Source organism: Halichoeres trimaculatus, unplaced genomic scaffold (assembly GCF_033239565.1).
Source record: "Halichoeres trimaculatus isolate MK-OKI-2021-1 unplaced genomic scaffold, fHalTri1.1 fHalTri1_scaffold_20, whole genome shotgun sequence".
NCBI classification, from domain to species: Eukaryota; Metazoa; Chordata; class Actinopteri; order Labriformes; family Labridae; genus Halichoeres; species Halichoeres trimaculatus.
This window is the reverse complement of record NW_027437198.1, coordinates 28,713,775-28,731,289: the sequence shown is the minus strand read 5'-3', so window position 1 is coordinate 28,731,289 and position 17,515 is coordinate 28,713,775. Positions and strand designations below refer to the sequence as shown.

The window sequence follows — 17,515 nt, the reverse complement described above, 5'->3', positions numbered from 1 at the left end:
GAGACCTTTGATTCTGGTTTTGTTTGGTGGTTTTTGGGTTGGCCTTTTAGTGTCCTCACACACAGGGACAGCCAGTCTCAGCTAGTCTGAGGAACACAGGCTGTAAGGATCATTTCTAAATGCTAATCCTGTTTTTCTTCACATATAAACTGAGAGGAATCACTGACTGAGCAACAGAGGCCGATGACAGCGCAGCAAACATGTCGCTAACTTTCAAACACAGGGTTAACTGTTTGACACGTTGCAGAGACGATCAGTGAATGAAGTAGATTCTTCTGCTCAAGTTTTTATCAAACCGTGTCAGAGTGACTCAAACTGACGTGGACTCTAGACACAGAAAACAGTTTTTGTATTTTTGCGTACAGACTTTCAGTTTCTCAGAAGCTGCTTTTCTCCAGAGACTCGACGTTTCTCTGACTCTGAGCTCAAACATCTGCAGAAACTGAAACCTTTACAGACCATGCAGACTGGTCCTGATCCTGGCTTCAGTCTCTGCACAAAACCACCTGACTGCATCATCACAGAAATAAACAAATCACCTTTAACTGATTCACATTCCTATCGCTCACCACAGGGTTTGATTTAGTTTTTCTCCAGTGGTTCGGATCATTTCTTCAAACAGAAATTTAGTCTCAAACTCTCAGATCATTTGGTGAAACAGTCTCTCAGTTCAGCACACCATGGTTCACCGTCAAAAACTCATTTCTCTCCTAAAACTGTTCACTCATGATTCAAAGCTCATTTTCTTTCCCACACAAACAGCCAGTGCCACCAAAAACACAAAGATCTTCTCATTTGCTTCGACTCGTTTCTTGAAACAGACCAGACGTTCTCAACACTCAGTGATGAGTCAAAACCTAATTTCTGTCTCATACAAACAGTCGGTGCTTCAAAAACACATGGTCCCTTTGGCTTTGTGTGAGCACGGCAGGTCCAAATGTTTAGCTGTGTTGTTACGGTGGCAGAGGACCATGGAAATATCCCTCATGTCCACCTCTCAGTCTGAGCCCGGTCCCTCATTGACTAAAGTTACTGTGCTCATTTTTTTTCTTTGGCTAACACAATACAGTTTATATAAAGCTGGAGAAAAAGAAAAAGAAAAATAAAAGAGATTTTTTGGTAAGAGCAGCCTCCAAGGTCTGACGTCACACATTGTTCTTATACCGCTAAAGAAATATAACCTTTATTAGTTTTTAGTTGAGTTTTTATTGATTTATTTCATTCATAGATCTGAAATAAAACATTTTCATACAAACATATAACCATATAACTGAATGAAAAGGAACAGAAAGAAGAAAAATCTGATATTATCTGCCTGTTTTAGACACTTTGATAATATTTAAAAAACAACAAAACAACAACACAATGATCAACATGATTCACAACAAATATCATAATAAAATAAAACAGCTGTCATCAACACTGCTGCTCTCTAATTCTTTTTGTTTCTTGATGACAACAACAAGCAACAAGCAACAACAACAACAACAATAACAACCACCAAAGTAACACAAACAATTATAATGTTTGAGAGATTTCATCAGTTACAGAAATGGTAATGACACTTTCTTAACAAACTGCCCTTTAATGTTCTTTAAATGTTAATTTTGATATGGATTGTTTAATGTCTTTGGTCAGATTATTCCCTAAATTAACCTCTTTAACAGAAACACAACACACACATAGAGTAACTTCTATACATCAGAGTAAAAATAAACTGTAGAAAGCCCAAAATACTGAGATAAAAACACAAAAACAGAAAACAGGGGAAATCATGTGTAGCCTACGAAGCTGTCAATAAAACCAGAGTTTAACAACTAACACTTCTTCACTGGTCGCTGTCCTCACCTCCCTCTGCTGACCAATCACACGCTGCCGTCTGTCTGACCACAGATTCACGTCACAGCGTGTTTCCACCATCACTGACAGAAACTGTGACCTGGACCTCTGAGACGTGTGAAACTCCTCCTTCCAGCTCTAGTTTAGTCTGACTTTGGGTCTATCAGTTTATCAAATGTTCCTGGAGATTCATGTCTGGTGTTCATGTGTTCATGTGTTCATGTTTTCATGTTTTCATGTTGCTGACTGACTTTGACCGTTGAACAGACGATTGTGCGTGAGGCGACTCATACGATGAAACGATGCCGACGTGTTTTGGAGAATAACTGTTAGACTGAGGATCAACAGATACTTTGGATCAGCAAGATGTATTTATTTGAAAATTTTGCTAAATTTAGGCTAACTGTGCTAATTGTAGGCTAACTGTGCTAACTGTAGGCTAACTGTGCTAACTGTAGGCTACCTGTACTTAGCATTTGTGAAACTAAACAAAAACATTTGCAATTTGATAAAATTGTGACAAGTTTGATGATGTTGTGAACAAATGCCGAGCTGTTTGGAGGTTTGTGTTATTTTGAGAATGTTTTAAGAAATGAGCCAAAAGGAGGAAAACTCAGAGAAAGTTCCCATGGTGGGTTTGATGGGTTTGATGGGTTGACGGGTTTGATGGGTTGATGGGTTGGATGGGTTTGATGGGTTTGATGGGTTGATGGGTTGGATGGGTTTGATGGGTTTGATGGGTTGATGGGTTGATGGGTTTGATGGGTTTGATGGGTTGATGGGTTGGATGGGTTTGATGGGTTGATGGGTTGATGGGTTTGATGGGTTTGATGGGTTTGTTGGGTTGATGGGTTTGATGGGTTTGATGGGTTGATGGGTTGATGGGTTGGATGGGTTTGATGGGTTTGATGGGTTGATGGGTTGATGGGTTTGATGGGTTTGATGGGTTGATGGGTTGGATGGGTTTGATGGGTTGATGGGTTGATGGGTTTGATGGGTTTGATGGGTTTGTTGGGTTTGATGGGTTTGATGGGTTTGTTGGGTTTGATGGGTTTGATGGGTTTGATGGGTTTGATGGGTTGATGGGTTTGATGGGTTGATGGGTTGGATGGGTTTGATGGGTTTGATGGGTTGATGGGTTGCTGGGTTTGTTGGGTTTGATGGGTTGATGGGTTGATGGGTTTGATGGGTTGATGGGTTGGATGGGTTTGATGGGTTTGATGGGTTGATGGGTTGATGGGTTTGATGGGTTTGATGGGTTGATGGGTTGGATGGGTTTGATGGGTTGATGGGTTGATGGGTTTGATGGGTTTGATGGGTTGATGGGTTGGATGGGTTTGATGGGTTGATGGGTTGGATGGGTTTGATGGGTTGATGGGTTGGATGGGTTTGATGGGTTTGATGGCCCACCAATGGCACGGACTGAATTACTGTTTTGTCTTTTCTCTAAACAAACGAACAAAACTCAGGGGTAAGCCGGACAAAAATGTAACACACAGTTTACTCTCTGCAAGATTTGAGATCCAAAACAAAAATAACATGACACCATGATTCTGTGGGGACAACAAATGGGCTTAAATCAAAGATGTGGACTGGACCTGGTCTCTGAAACATCAGCTGTTTCTTTCTGACACTGAAACATGTAGATTCTGACTTCCATACGTTGATCATTGGGGGGAGCAAAGAGGCGGCCTGCAGACTCTCTGCAGACAGCTACAGGCCCCGCCCACCCCACAGGTCAGCCACGCCCTCAACCAGGAAAAACCTGTGAGTTTAAGAGTTTCAAAGATAACTCGCTATCAAACAAGTTCTCCCCTGAACAACGTGAGCAAGTAGAAAATTTACTAATTTATCCAATTATTTATTTATTCACTTATTCATGCTGTGACGGTCAGCTGTTTGAATGGGTGTGTCTGTGGTTTCTGGTGCTTTCTGCAACAGGCCTCAACCAGACGCTTGACCTGCTGCAGTTTTCAGACCCTTTTTATAAGCTTCGTTTTTAAGACTGGAACTAATTAAAGATCAGCGTTACTTTAGACACTTCACAAACTTTGAGTTTACCATGATGGACTATAGGACAGGACTGCTGCTTCTAACTGCAAAGAGTGAGGTGTTCCTCCTCTACTTGTGTGAGTGCAGAGAGGAGGACAGAGGACAGTGGACACACAGTTTACCATGATGGACTATAGGACAGGACTGCTGCTTCTAACTGTCTGCTGGGCAGGTGAACACAATCACTGATCTTAGACCATCAAAGCTGGGAATGGATTCAACATCTTCATTCACTTCTTTCCTTCTTCTTTTCAGGTGTTGATGCTCAGACTCTGGATCAATCTGGACCAGAGGTTAAAAGTCCTGGACAGTCCCACACACTGACCTGTACAGCCTCTGGATTCACATTCAGTGACTACTGGATGGCCTGGGTCAGACAGGCTCCTGGAAAAGGTCTGGAGTGGATCGCTGCTATCTATGACAGTAGCCACATCTCCTACTCAGCGTCAGTGAAAGGCCGGTTCACCATCTCCAGAGACAACAGCCTACAGCAGCTGTATCTGCAGATGAACAGTCTGAAGACTGAAGACTCTGCTGTTTATCGTTGCTAACTGCAGCTGTCATGATCTCCTCTGCTCTGTTACTGTCAGAAACACTCAGATCTGCTGAACTTAGTGATATTAGCCTGAAGACAAAGAAAATCACTGACGGACTGGACCTCTGCACTCACAGACAGAGTTGGGGTCTGTTACTCAAAAAAGTAAAGAGTTACTCGTTACTACTGAAAAAAGTAGTGTCTTACACTACTTGATTACTCCATGGCAATAGTAACAAAGTTACACAACTCGTTACACTACTTTATCCCCTGATACATCTTTATATGCTTTAAGAGATTGGCGGTTGTGTTCCATGCAGTATTCAGCCTCTTATTTCCTGGGCATAAACTTGTGTTTTCACCAATAATCCATCATAGTCCACTCCGAGTTAGTCCTCTGCTGCAGTCTGTGTCACTCCAGACAGCGCTGTGTGGCTGTACTGACCTCTGAACTGACCAAGTCTTTGTTTACACTTTGCCCCTTAAAGAAAGGAGTCGGCTCGGCACGAGTTTTTGGACGATTTATGCAGTTTTAGGAGCAGCGCTGTCTCTGCCCCGATGGATCCCATTATACGGACGTCTGCTGCACGATTTTGGATCTAGATATCTCCTGAAGCACTGCTTGGATCAGGAAAGCCTTCTGGGTGAGTATTTTGTTCTACTTCATGCTATAAACAATGTAAAAGCTGTATAAACCGAACTAATCCTTTAAAAGGGGCCTTTACAGTGGGAGGGAGTGCAGTGCTGTCAGTGGGGCACAGATTTATATAAGGAAACCAACTTTACTGTGACAGTTCCATCAGCCCTGACCCGGAAGAGATAGCGAGTAGTTGCTCTTATGGCCACCATTCAATCTACTGGTGATAATAAAAAGAGCTCCGCTTAAATAGTAATATTTTGGTCGCTCTATTTGTAAAAGTAACGATCGTGGCGTTTCATTTGTAACTCTAGTTTAACTACTAATCTAGGAGGAGTAGTGCCGTTACACTACTTGTTCCTATCAAAAGTAATTTAACCACTTGTAACGTTCGTTACTTGTAGTTAAATACCCAACTCTGCTCACAGATATACAGATATATAACTGTTGTTTCTGACTCCAGAAACTTCCTGTTCTTCACTGAGAGTTCAACTCCTGTATTGTCCTCTCACTGTCTCACAGAGACTAACATGGTAAACTGGTTAAAACACTCTGAGAAACTCTGATCAACATCTTCACTGCTGGGGTCATGTGTTGTGGTGCGTGCTCTGCGTGTGATGGCTGTTGTTGAGTCGGAAAGGTTGGTGCAGGGAGGCTGATCATTTTGGAGGATCTGTGTGTGATGTTTGTGAGTTTGTTTCTGTTGGAGGTGGTTAGCACGGCGTAGTAGCAATGTCCTGTGTGTGATGCTCAAAGTTAAGTTTATTGTCCAGGGCGAGTCCACGGTATATGAAGAGTGCGCCGTCTCTGTGGTTTTGTTATTGATGCTGATGGGGTGTGCCTGGGCCTGAGTGGCTGGTTATCGATGCTGGAGGAGACGATGACCAGGTCTTCTGTTTTTGTTTTGTTCATCTGGAGAAAACTGTCCATGCACCATTGTGAGAAATAAGAGATGGAGCCCAAATAACTTGAAACAGAGTTAGTGTCAGTCAGTAGAGCAGGTTTGGCAGTGCCATCAGAGTATGTGAGGTATGTGGTGATTGATGAGGGGCTGGTGCAGTCGTTAGTGTAGAGGGTTGACAGGAAAGGGCTCAGGACAGACCCTGAGGGATCTGGTGTTGGTGATGGTGGAAGGAGACGGCATACTGCCCATCCTGACTGCTTGTAGTCTGTCAGAGAGAAAACTCTGGATCCAGTGGATGAGATGAGGAGGGACGTTGAGATGATGAAGCTTCCTGATCATCTGATGACGCTGGATGGTGTCGAAGGCCGAACTGAAGTCAATGAAGAGGAGTGTGGCCAGGTTACCGGGTTTTTCCAGGTGTTGCAGGAGGGAATGAAGGAGGCTACCACAGCATCCTCTGTCCCCTTTTAGCCTCATGTGGGAACTGATAACGGTCCAGTAAGGGTCTGACAAACTGGGAGGATGATGTTGTGGATCAGTTTGTCAAAGACACTTCATGATCACTGAGGTGAGTGCAACTGGTCAGTAGTGGTTGAATCCTGGGGGGCGGGGTTTCGTGGGCACAGTATGATGATGGATGTTCTCCATAGAGTAGGAACTGAGGCAGACCTGTAGGAATCCCAGAGGATGGAGTGAAGAGCAGGAGAGAGCCCTGTGGCACAGTGCCTACGCACTCCACGCCATCCACGCCATCCGGACCTGAAGCCTCGCCACGTTTGCACCATTTCAGCTGCTGGAGCACGTCCTTCACTGTGAGAGGAGCAGAGTGAGGTGGTTCCAGTTTTTAACTTTATGGACAAAGCTTTTAGAAACATGTGAAAAGGCCACAGGAGAATGAAACACAGTAAAAAAACAATCACATCCCTCAGAGTAGGGCTGGGTACTGCAGAGACCATCACCATTCGATTCAGCTTCAACTCTTTAGGTTGATATTTGATTTGATATTGATTTAAATGCTTCAGTTATCAATGCTCATGCCTACGTGAACATGTGTGGTATGTCACCTCACATTTTAGGGCAATAAAAAAACAAACATCAGACTTTACAGCTGAAGGACCTGGCTTTGGCTTTGGCTGCTGTTTCGTGTTTGGTCTCTCGTGGCCCTCTTTGTACAACAGGAGTAACGCGCACAGCCCACACTACTTACCAGGAGATGAATCCATTCAGAGGATTTGCTGAATTGATATTGAATTAGGCCAGAAAATATTTTAATGCATTGATTCATCAATATTGTTCCCCACTCCTACCTCGAAGAGAGGCTGGGATCTAAACCCAGCTGGTCGATGAGAGGAGGAGCCAATGCAAAGTGTGAGGTGTTCCTCCTCTACTTGTGTGAGTGCAGAGAGGAGGACAGAGGACAGTGGACACACAGTTTACCATGATGGACTATAGGACAGGACTGCTGCTTCTAACTGTCTGCTGGGCAGGTGAACACAATCACTGATCTTAGACCATCAAAGCTGGGAATGGATTCAACATCTTCATTCACTTCTTTCCATCTTCTTTTCAGGTGTTGATGCTCAGACTCTGGATCAATCTGGACCAGAGGTTAAAAGTCCTGGACAGTCCCACACACTGACCTGTACAGCCTCTGGATTCACATTCAGCAGCTACTGGATGGCCTGGGTCAGACAGGCTCCTGGAAAAGGTCTGGAGTGGATCGCCTGGATTCAGCATGACAGTGCTTACATCTTCTACTCAGCGTCAGTGAAAGGCTGGTTCACCATCTCCAGAGACAACAGCCTACAGCAGCTGTATCTGCAGATGAACAGTCTGAAGACTGAAGATTCTGCTGTTTATTATTGTGTCAGAGACACACAGTGACTGGAGCTGGCTGAGCAGCTGCACTAAAACCTGAACCACTTCAACTCCACACTGGAACAACACAAGCACAAAGCATCTGAGATTATTATCATTATTATTATCATATTCATTATTATCATATTCATTATTATCATATTCATTATTATGGTTACAAAATAAAAAAAAAAAAACAGTTTTATATTTTGATGATGATTTGTTGCTGTAAATGTCCTTTAACATCAAGTTTTCCCTCCAGAGACACTGAAACCCTGGATCAATGCAAACCATCATCTCAGGCTGACATCCAAATATTTCCATGATGATGGCTGAGGCTCTCTCTGTTTGATGTGAATACATACAGTACAGCCTGTAAACCTCAAAACTCATTAGATTTGTATTTCTGAATAAAAAAAGAAGAGTTCACATGTCAGAGTTCATGTCATGGAGGCTACAAACTGTTTCTTGCTAGTTTTCTGAACAAACTACAGTTGTGTGTGAAAGTCAGGGCACCCCTTTCAAAATACTATGTTTTATATATTCAAGAATTTATATTCACATTTATAGTCTCTCTGGTATATGGGAAAAGATAATATTTTAAGGAAAATTAATGCATAGTTACATTTTATTTTATAAATTGAACAAAATTACAAAAATAAAAATCATCATTTGGCGTGTTCCAAAGTGGAGGCACCCTGAGAGTTTCAAAGCGTCAGAGTCGCTGTGACAACAAAGCGTCACAGCGACTCTGAACGGACAGAACCTGCAGCCTGAAGACTCTGCTGTTTATTACTGTGCCAGAGACACACAGAGACAGACAACAACAGGAGAGTCACACAAAAACTACTTCCTGTATCCATAACCAACACTTAATGTTCAGCACATTTAGTCCTTTGCTGCACTAACTCTGATAAACCGCCAGTGATGACATTTCTTGTACCCAGAGTATTCCCTGGATCGTACTTTAACATCCGTCAGAAATGATGGTGACCTTGCCTTGTATTGTTTTGCAAAGCAATCCGACCATTTATGGTGGGTTATATATAAACATGGTGAAAACAGCCATGTCTTATAGTGATAAAGAATCCTTTTAAAAAACCCTGGATCGAGACGCTGATCCAGATCACCTCCTGAATGTAATCAGTTTTTCCTTATCCTGTTTTGAACATTTCCTGGAACTTTCATGAAGACCTGTTGGTAACTTTTTGAGTTATGTTGTTCACAGAAAAACTCTCCCAAAAACTGACCCTCATGGCGAGGTATGAATCACCTCAACGTTACGTCCCCTCTGTATGAAACACTCTTTGTGTCCTGCATTGCAGTTTGGGTAATTTCAGTGTCTCTTTTTATCCTTCCTGTAGAAGTTCAATAGTTTCTGAACGTCTCACCTGTGCAGGTTTCACTGTGGCTAAAGTAACGTAGTCCTTCTGGGAATCTGATCCTCTGTCAACTTTTGTTACTTCAAGCCACCAGACGAGGCGCTCTCAGACCATGGAGGATTTCATTTCACTTTAATTAACCAGTAAAGAGGGAAACAGTCTCATTTCCCGTTCATGATGCCCAGGTTCAATCCTTAGATCCTTAGATCAATACAAATAGAGGACAGAAGAGAAACAACACTCAACAGGAAGAGTTTAAACTTTTCTTTACAAAGTGGAGGCTGATATAAAATCTAAATAAAAGAAATTATTTGCACTTCACTGTCTGAACATTTTTCAGTTTAAAAGATTTAATTAATTATCCCATTTGAAAAAATGTGTCTGCACCAAACAACAAGTTCACACTGATTTACATCATTAAAGGAGGAGTCAATGCAAAGAGTGAGGTGTTCCTCCTCTACTTGTGTGAGTGCAGAGAGGAGGACAGAGGACAGTGGACACACAGTTTACCATGATGGACTATAGGACAGGACTGCTGCTTCTAACTGTCTGCTGGGCAGGTGAACACAATCACTGATCTTAGACCATCAAAGCTGGGAATGGATTCAACATCTTCATTCACTTCTTTCCATCTTCTTTTCAGGTGTTGATGCTCAGACTCTGGATCAATCTGGACCAGAGGTTAAAAGTCCTGGACAGTCCCACACACTGACCTGTACAGCCTCTGGATTCACATTCAGCAGCTTCTATATGGGCTGGATCAGACAGGCTCCTGGAAAAGGTCTGGAGTGGATCACCTGGATTCAGCATGACAGTGCTTACATCTACTACTCAGCGTCAGTGAAAGGCTGGTTCACCATCTCCAGAGACAACAGCCTACAGCAGCTGTATCTGCAGATGAACAGTCTGAAGACTGAAGATTCTGCTGTTTATTATTGTGCCAGAGACACACAGTGACTGGAGCTGGCTGAGCAGCTGCACTAAAACCTGAACCACTCACTTTGACACCACTGACTGATTCTTGAACTTAATTTATGATTTCATAGTAATGTTTGTTACAACTTCCCTGAATAAATTTAATGAATGAAATCAGTTTAAATTATTTACACAAAGAAAACATCATGCCTCCCTAAAGAAATCCCTCCAAGTATAAAATCCTTGGATCATTCCTCTCGTGGAAAATGTAAAGTTTACAGACACTCACCAACCACCTCATTAGACACACCTGTCCAACTGCTCATTAACTCAAATTTCTCATCAGCCAATCACATGGCAGCAGCTCAGTGCATTTATTCATGTAGACCTGGTGAAGAGGATCAGCTGCAGTTCAAACCGAGCATCAGAATGGGGAAGAAAGGTGATTTAAGGGACTTTGAACGTGGCATGGTTGTTGGTCTGAGTATTTCAGAAACTGCTGATCTACTGGGATTTGAACCCACAACCATCTCTAGGGTTTACAGAGAATGGTCCCAAAAAGAGAAAATATCCAGTGAGCAGCAGTTCTGTGGGACAAAATGCCTTGTTGATGCCAGAGGTCAGAGGAGAATGGACAGACTGGTTGGAGCTGATAGAAAGGCAACAGTAACTCAAATAACCACTGGTTACAACCGAGGTCTGCAGAAGAGCATCTCTGAACACACAACACGTCCAACCTTGAGGCAGATGGGCTACAGCAGCAGAAGACCACACCGGGTGACCCTCCTGTCAGCTAAGAACAGGAAACTGAGGCTACAATTCACACAGCAACACCAAAACTGGACAATAGAAGATTGGAGAAACGTTGCCTGGTCTGATGAGTCTGGATTTCTGCTCCACATTCAGATGGTAGGGTCAGAATTTGGCCTCAACAACATGAAAGCTGGAGTCATCTCAGACTGCTTTCTTCAACATGACAATGAGTTCCCTGGACTCAAATGTCCTCCACAGTCCCCAGATCTCAATCCAATAGAGCACCTTTGGGATGTGGTGGAACGGGAGATTCTCATCATGGATGTTCAGACCACAAATCAGCAGCAACTGTGTGATGCTGTCATGTCAACATGGACCAAACTCTCTGAGGAAGGTTTCCAGGACCTTGTTGAGTCTATGCCACCAAGGATTAGGACAGGTCTGAAGGCAAAGGGGGTCCAACCCGGGACTAGCAGGGTCTACCTGATAAAGTGGAGGGTGAGTGTAAATAAAACATTCATACTGCCTCTACTGACTACTGATGTATTGATCTTTGTACAATTCAACCTTTGAAATAAGTCACAATTCAAGTGCATGCTGTCTCTGTTAAAGCCACTAGATGGCGTCAGTGCCCAGCTTTCCTCTGTTTCTGCTCAGTGCTGACTCCATTGACACGTGTTTATCAGCTGGAGTTTAACACCTCAGGTTGTTTTTCACTCTGTGTCAGAGAAAAACAAAGATAAACCCTCTGCTAAAAACACTGATCACCATCTCTGCTGCTGCTGTCAGAGGACACAGTCACACTGGAAAACTGTACCGTGCTTGAGCACGCTCCAACCCTCAAACCCAGCTTGTCTGGCCTGTGTGACTATAAGTGTGCCGTGCTCGAGCACAATTCCTTCCTCTGCTTTGGCACGCTTCAGGAGGGTGGGCTTCAGCACGGACAGCGTGTTTGAACCATGACATGTGATTGCTGGCCCCTCTCTAATCATGTTAAACAATGGCAGGGTGTCAGAGAGCTGTGTCACACCAAAATAACTTCACAGAAGCTTAAAAGTCCCTAAAGTCGTAGCAGCGCTCTCTGTGGCTCGTGGTGCTGACTCTGATGAGCCCGTGCTTCATGTAAACAGACGCTTCATGATGGCAGAGGCGGGCCATGAGTGGACCTAAAGTCTGGTTCATTTTGGAGTAATGTGACTGCTGGTCGAACTCTCCAGTGGGGGATCGGTGCTGCGGGGGCAATCGTCTCTGAGAACAGCGCGGTTTGGACGGCTGTGTGACCGCGCCCTGATTTTGAACGCCACAGTCTCTGAGTTTCAGTTCATCAGGATTCACTTTCAGATGTAGTTTGAATAAGTCAAATAAATTCAGCAGATCTCACAAAGTTTCTTTAACTTCCTGTTTTTCCAGTCTGGATGAAAAAAAAATCACAATTTTTCCCTTTACAAGCTGTCAATGCAGGAAATGGTTTGATTTCATTTTTCCTATAGCTGCAGGAAACAGTTACCTGTTAGTGTGAACACTGTGAGCAATGAGTTTAAGATCTCCCAACATGCCTAATTAAAAAAATAAACATGCTGAAAGTAACAGGTGTTTGTCCATGTTCCTTGAAGAGAGGCTGAGATCTAAACCCAGCTGGTCGATGTGAGGAGGAGTCAATGCAAAGAGTGAGGTGTTCCTCCTCTACTTGTGTGAGTGCAGAGAGGAGGACAGAGGACAGTGGACACACAGTTTACCATGATGGACTATAGGACAGGACTGCTGCTTCTAACTGTCTGCTGGGCAGGTGAACACAATCACTGATCTTAGACCATCAAAGCTGGGAATGGATTCAACATCTTCATTCACTTCTTTCCATCTTCTTTTCAGGTGTTGATGCTCAGACTCTGGATCAATCTGGACCAGAGGTTAAAAGTCCTGGACAGTCCCACACACTGACCTGTACAGCCTCTGGATTCTCATTCAGTGGCTCACATATGGGCTGGATCAGACAGGCTCCTGGAAAAGGTCTGGAGTGGATCGCCTGGATTCAGAGTGACAGTGCTTACATCTACTACTCAGCGTCAGTGAAAGGCCGGTTCACCATCTCCAGAGACAACAGCCTACAGCAGCTGTATCTGCAGATGAACAGTCTGAAGACTGAAGATTCTGCTGTTTATTATTGTGCCAGAGACACACAGTGACTGGAGCTGGCTGAGCAGCTGCACTAAAACCTGAACCACTCACTTTGACTCTAATGACACGTCCTTGTTCACTCCAGTTTCCATAAAGCATCTTTAACCAGCCCCACCAAACCTGAAACAAACACTTTGTTTTTAACACAACCACCGATCATTGGACTTAAACTGTTCATTAAAATCATTTTCTCATTACAGCAAACAACAGATACTATATGCTGAGCCCAGAGCCTATCTACTACAATAAAACACAATATGATTATTAACTATGGTCTAATGACCTGACAGCTACAGTTGGTCCCAGTATGGGAGTTCAATGATGATACTGTGGAAAAACACTCCCACCTGCTCGTCTCTATAACGGACTGAAACACCAACTCTGGGCTGAAATAAACTTGAATTCTCCTTTCTGATAGTTCTGAAGCACATGTTCAACTTTTAGAGACCTGGATCCACGGTAAAAACAGCTTTTACACTAACTTTGATCATCTTCAGTCTGTTTTTGACTCAGTCTCTTTCTCTTTAAGGTCGTTACGGCTTCACTCTTGATGTCACTAATCAAACGTTTTCCTCAAATGTGTAAAATGCAAATTGCCAAAGGGCTGCACACTCTCCACCCATCCTCCAGGCACATTATAAATGCTCCACCTTGGAGAGGAGGACTCCCATCAGCTCAGCTTCAACACCAACCATGTTCTCTGTGGCTCTGCTGCTGCTGCTGGCTGCTGGATCCTGTGAGGAGCTTTCAAACTCATCATCTCTGCAGATTCACTCAATCATGACATGAAGGATGGAGATGATGCTGCTTTGTCTTTCCACAGGTGTGAGCAGTCTTGATCTCATCCAGCCAGACTCAAAGGTTGTTCAGCCTGGACAGTCTCTGACCATCACCTGTCAGGTCTCTTACTCTGTGAGCAGCTATCGGTCAGCCTGGATCAGACAGCCTGCAGGAGGAGGACTGGAGTGGTTATCTAGTGGACATGTAGGACATGCCACATTTGTCAAAGAATCCTTGAAGACCAAGTTCAGTATGGACTTGGACTCCTCCAGAAAGACTCTGACTCTGAACGGACAGAACCTGCAGCCTGAAGACTCTGCTGTGTATTACTGTGCCAGAGACACACAACCACACAAACCATCTGTAGAGCTGAACAAAAAGCCCTCAGAGCCCGAACACCTGAGACATGAAGCCACCAGAGGAGGAGCCCTCAGACCATGAATGAGAATAAGAGCAGCTCAGTGTCAGAGAGGAAACAGATTCAGGAACACAGACTGGGAAAACAAGGAGCATTATTATGAGCTGTTCACCAGACGCTGCTCAGGCTGATTTTAGTAGAACCAGAGCAGATAGAAGTTTCATACCTCACAGATTTTTCTATGGTTTCAAATGTAAATTATATCATGTTAAAAAAAAAAAAGGTCAAAAATCAAACTTGACTATAAATTCACCAAACAGGAGCAGAAATCATAGTCAAATCTCAAAGGAGAGGAGGAGCCAATGCAAAGTGTGAGGTGTTCCTCCTCTACTTGTGTGAGTGCAGAGAGGAGGACAGAGGACAGTGGACACACAGTTTACCATGATGGACTATAGGACAGGACTGCTGCTTCTAACTGTCTGCTGGGCAGGTGAACACAATCACTGATCTTAGACCATCAAAGCTGGGAATGGATTCAACATCTTCATTCACTTCTTTCCATCTTCTTTTCAGGTGTTGATGCTCAGACTCTGGATCAATCTGGACCAGAGGTTAAAAGTCCTGGACAGTCCCACACACTGACCTGTACAGCCTCTGGATTCGATTTCAGTAGCTCCTATATGAGCTGGATCAGGCAGGCTCCTGGAAAAGGTCTGGAGTGGATCGCCTACATAGACACAGGCAGTTCACCTATCTACTACTCAGCGTCAGTGAAAGGCCGGTTCACCATCTCCAGAGACAACAGCCTACAGCAGCTGTATCTGCAGATGAACAGTCTGAAGACTGAAGATTCTGCTGTTTATTATTGTGCCAGAGACACACAGTGACTGGAGCTGGCTGAGCAGCTGCACTAAAACCTGAACCACTCAGTTTGACTTCACTGACATGTCTTTGAACAGAGCATTTCATATGATATAAAGTGAAAAAAACTGAGTCTGATTATTGACATTCATGATCAGTACTGAATATTACTCACAAAACCAAAAAGTGATTTTTCATCAAGACATAAAGAGCATATCACAGGTTGGAGACAACAGTACAGCAATCTTAAGGAAAACAACCTAAAAATAATATGTTGAAAGAAATTAGTAACAGGCTGAGTGCAGTCAAAGACGCCATATGACAAGTGATAACAGGAACCAGTTCACCCTGACCAGAGGGTTACCAGAGCTTTGTCCTGGAGTCAGGCCTGGGGTTGGGTCCTGCAGGCCAGCGCCTGGTGGCCCGGGGGCCTTTACCCATGGGGCCCAGTCGGGCCATGCCTGAATGGGTGACATGGGTCCGTCCTTCTGTGAACCCACTACCTTCAGGAGGAGCCATAGGGGTCCATTGCATTGTGGATTGGGTGTTGGTCAAAGGCGGACGTCTTGACGGTCTGATCCCTGGTTACAGAGACTGGCCTCTGGGACATGGAAGGTCACCTCTCTGGTGGGGAAGTAACATGAGCTGTAGCAGGAGGTAGAGAGATATTAGCTAGATACAGTCAGGCTTCCCTCAGTGCACAGCTTAGGTCCTGGGACCAACATTTTGGAGAGCAGTTGGACTCCCTTCTTTGCTGGTGTTGCTCCAGGTGAGAGGCAGAGAGCAGGTGTGGGCTTACTAACAGCTTCCCAGCTCTCTGCTGGTGTGTTTCAGTTCTCCCTGGTGGATGAAAGGGTTGCTTCTCTGCACCTTTGTGTTGGATGAACGGGTCCTGACTCTTGTTGTTGCTTACACAGCAAACAGCAGTCCAGAGTACCTGACCTTTCTGGAGTCCTTAGGTTGGATACTGGAAAGCACCCCAACTGGGGATTCCATTGTCCTACTGGGAACTTCAACTCTCCTGTGGTCAGTGACAGCGTGACTTGGACGGGTGTGACTGGGAGGAACAGCCTGACCGATCTGATCCAGTGCGGTGTTTAGTTGTTGGACTGCTCTGCTTGTCACAGTTTGTCTATTGCTAACACCATGTTCGAACATAAGGGTGTTCATAAGTGTACCTGGCACCAGGATACCTTAGGTTGTAGATCGATGATCGACTTTGTGATCGTATCAGCCGCTCTGTGGCTGTATGTTCTTTACACTCCAAAAGAGGAGCAGAGCTGTCAACTGATCACCAGCTGGATGTAAGTTATATCAGATGGTGAGAGAAGATACCGGACAGACCTGGCAGACCTAAACAAAGAAGGAGGGTTTGCTGGGATTGTCTGGCTGAGGACCCTGTCAGGAAGGTCATCAACTCATACCTCTGGCAGAGCTTTGACTGCGTCCCAGGATGGTCAGGGACATGAAATCCGAATGGACCATGTTCAGTGGTGCCATTGCTGAGGCGGCTGTCTGGAGTTGCAGGCACAAGGCTGTAAAGGCTGGAGCTCGTTGGGGTGGTAATCCCTGAACTTGTGGGTGGACATCAGAGGTGAAAGGTGGCGTTGAGCTGAAGAAGTAGTCTGACAGGACATGGTTGACTTGTGGGACTCCAGAAGCAGCCAGGAAGTACCAGCAGGCCAAGCTCTGTGTGGCTCTTGGGATCACAGGGGCAAAAACTCGCACACAGGAGAAGTTTGGTGAGACCATAGAAATAGATTTTCAGTGGGCCTCAAAGAAATTCTGGCAAACCGTCCGACGGCTCAGGAGGAGAAAGCAGCGCTTGGTTCGTGCTGTTTACAGTGGGGATGGGGGCTGCTGACCTCTACTGAGAGTATAGTCAGGCGGTGGAAGGAATACTTCAAGCATCTCCCCAATTCCACCAACAAGCATTCTGTTGAGCAAGCAGAGCCAGAGGACTTGGGGTTGGCCCTGTCCATCACTGAGGCTGAAGTCGCTGAGGCAGTTGAACAACTCCACAGCGGCAAAGCCCCCAGGGGTGGACCAGATCCATTTGAAGAAGTTGACTGCAGTGATGGGACAGCACCCACAGTCAGTCTCACCTGGTCCTGGCTTCAGTATCACATCCTGAACTCCATCACATCACCAGGCACATCACCAGGCACATAACCTTCCTGCCATAATGGGCACCACAGACAATGTGACTGATGCTGAAATTAAAGTCCCATCCCAAACAAACTCCAGCACCAAAGCTAACTCCAGTTCAGTCTTATTAACTTGCACAGTTTCATTTGGGGGTATGGTTCTGCTCTGGGACTCCCTGCTCCTCCACGCGCTTGCCTGGAAAGCCTGAGGCAGGAAGAGCACACTTTCCTGCCCATCATCAGGCCATTATGAACGGTATAAGCAGGGAGCGCAGCAGCAAATAAAAACCCAGACAGAGCAGAGCAATCGACATGAATAC

General features: G+C 44.6%; 2 gene segments (V, D, J or C); both read left to right on the top strand.

The window, feature by feature from the left end:
* Positions 1-3,783: 3,783 nt before the first annotated feature.
* Positions 3,784-4,804, top strand: LOC141809744 (immunoglobulin heavy variable 3-30-like). The segment is given in 2 exon segments: positions 3,784-4,063; positions 4,147-4,804. Coding segments are annotated over 2 exon segments (345 nt in total).
* A 2,596-nt stretch (positions 4,805-7,400) lies between these two features.
* LOC141810066 (immunoglobulin heavy variable 3-30-3-like) lies at positions 7,401-8,689 on the top strand. The segment is given in 3 exon segments: positions 7,401-7,454; positions 7,538-7,847; positions 8,563-8,689. Coding segments are annotated over 3 exon segments (486 nt in total).
* Positions 8,690-17,515: the final 8,826 nt, after the last annotated feature.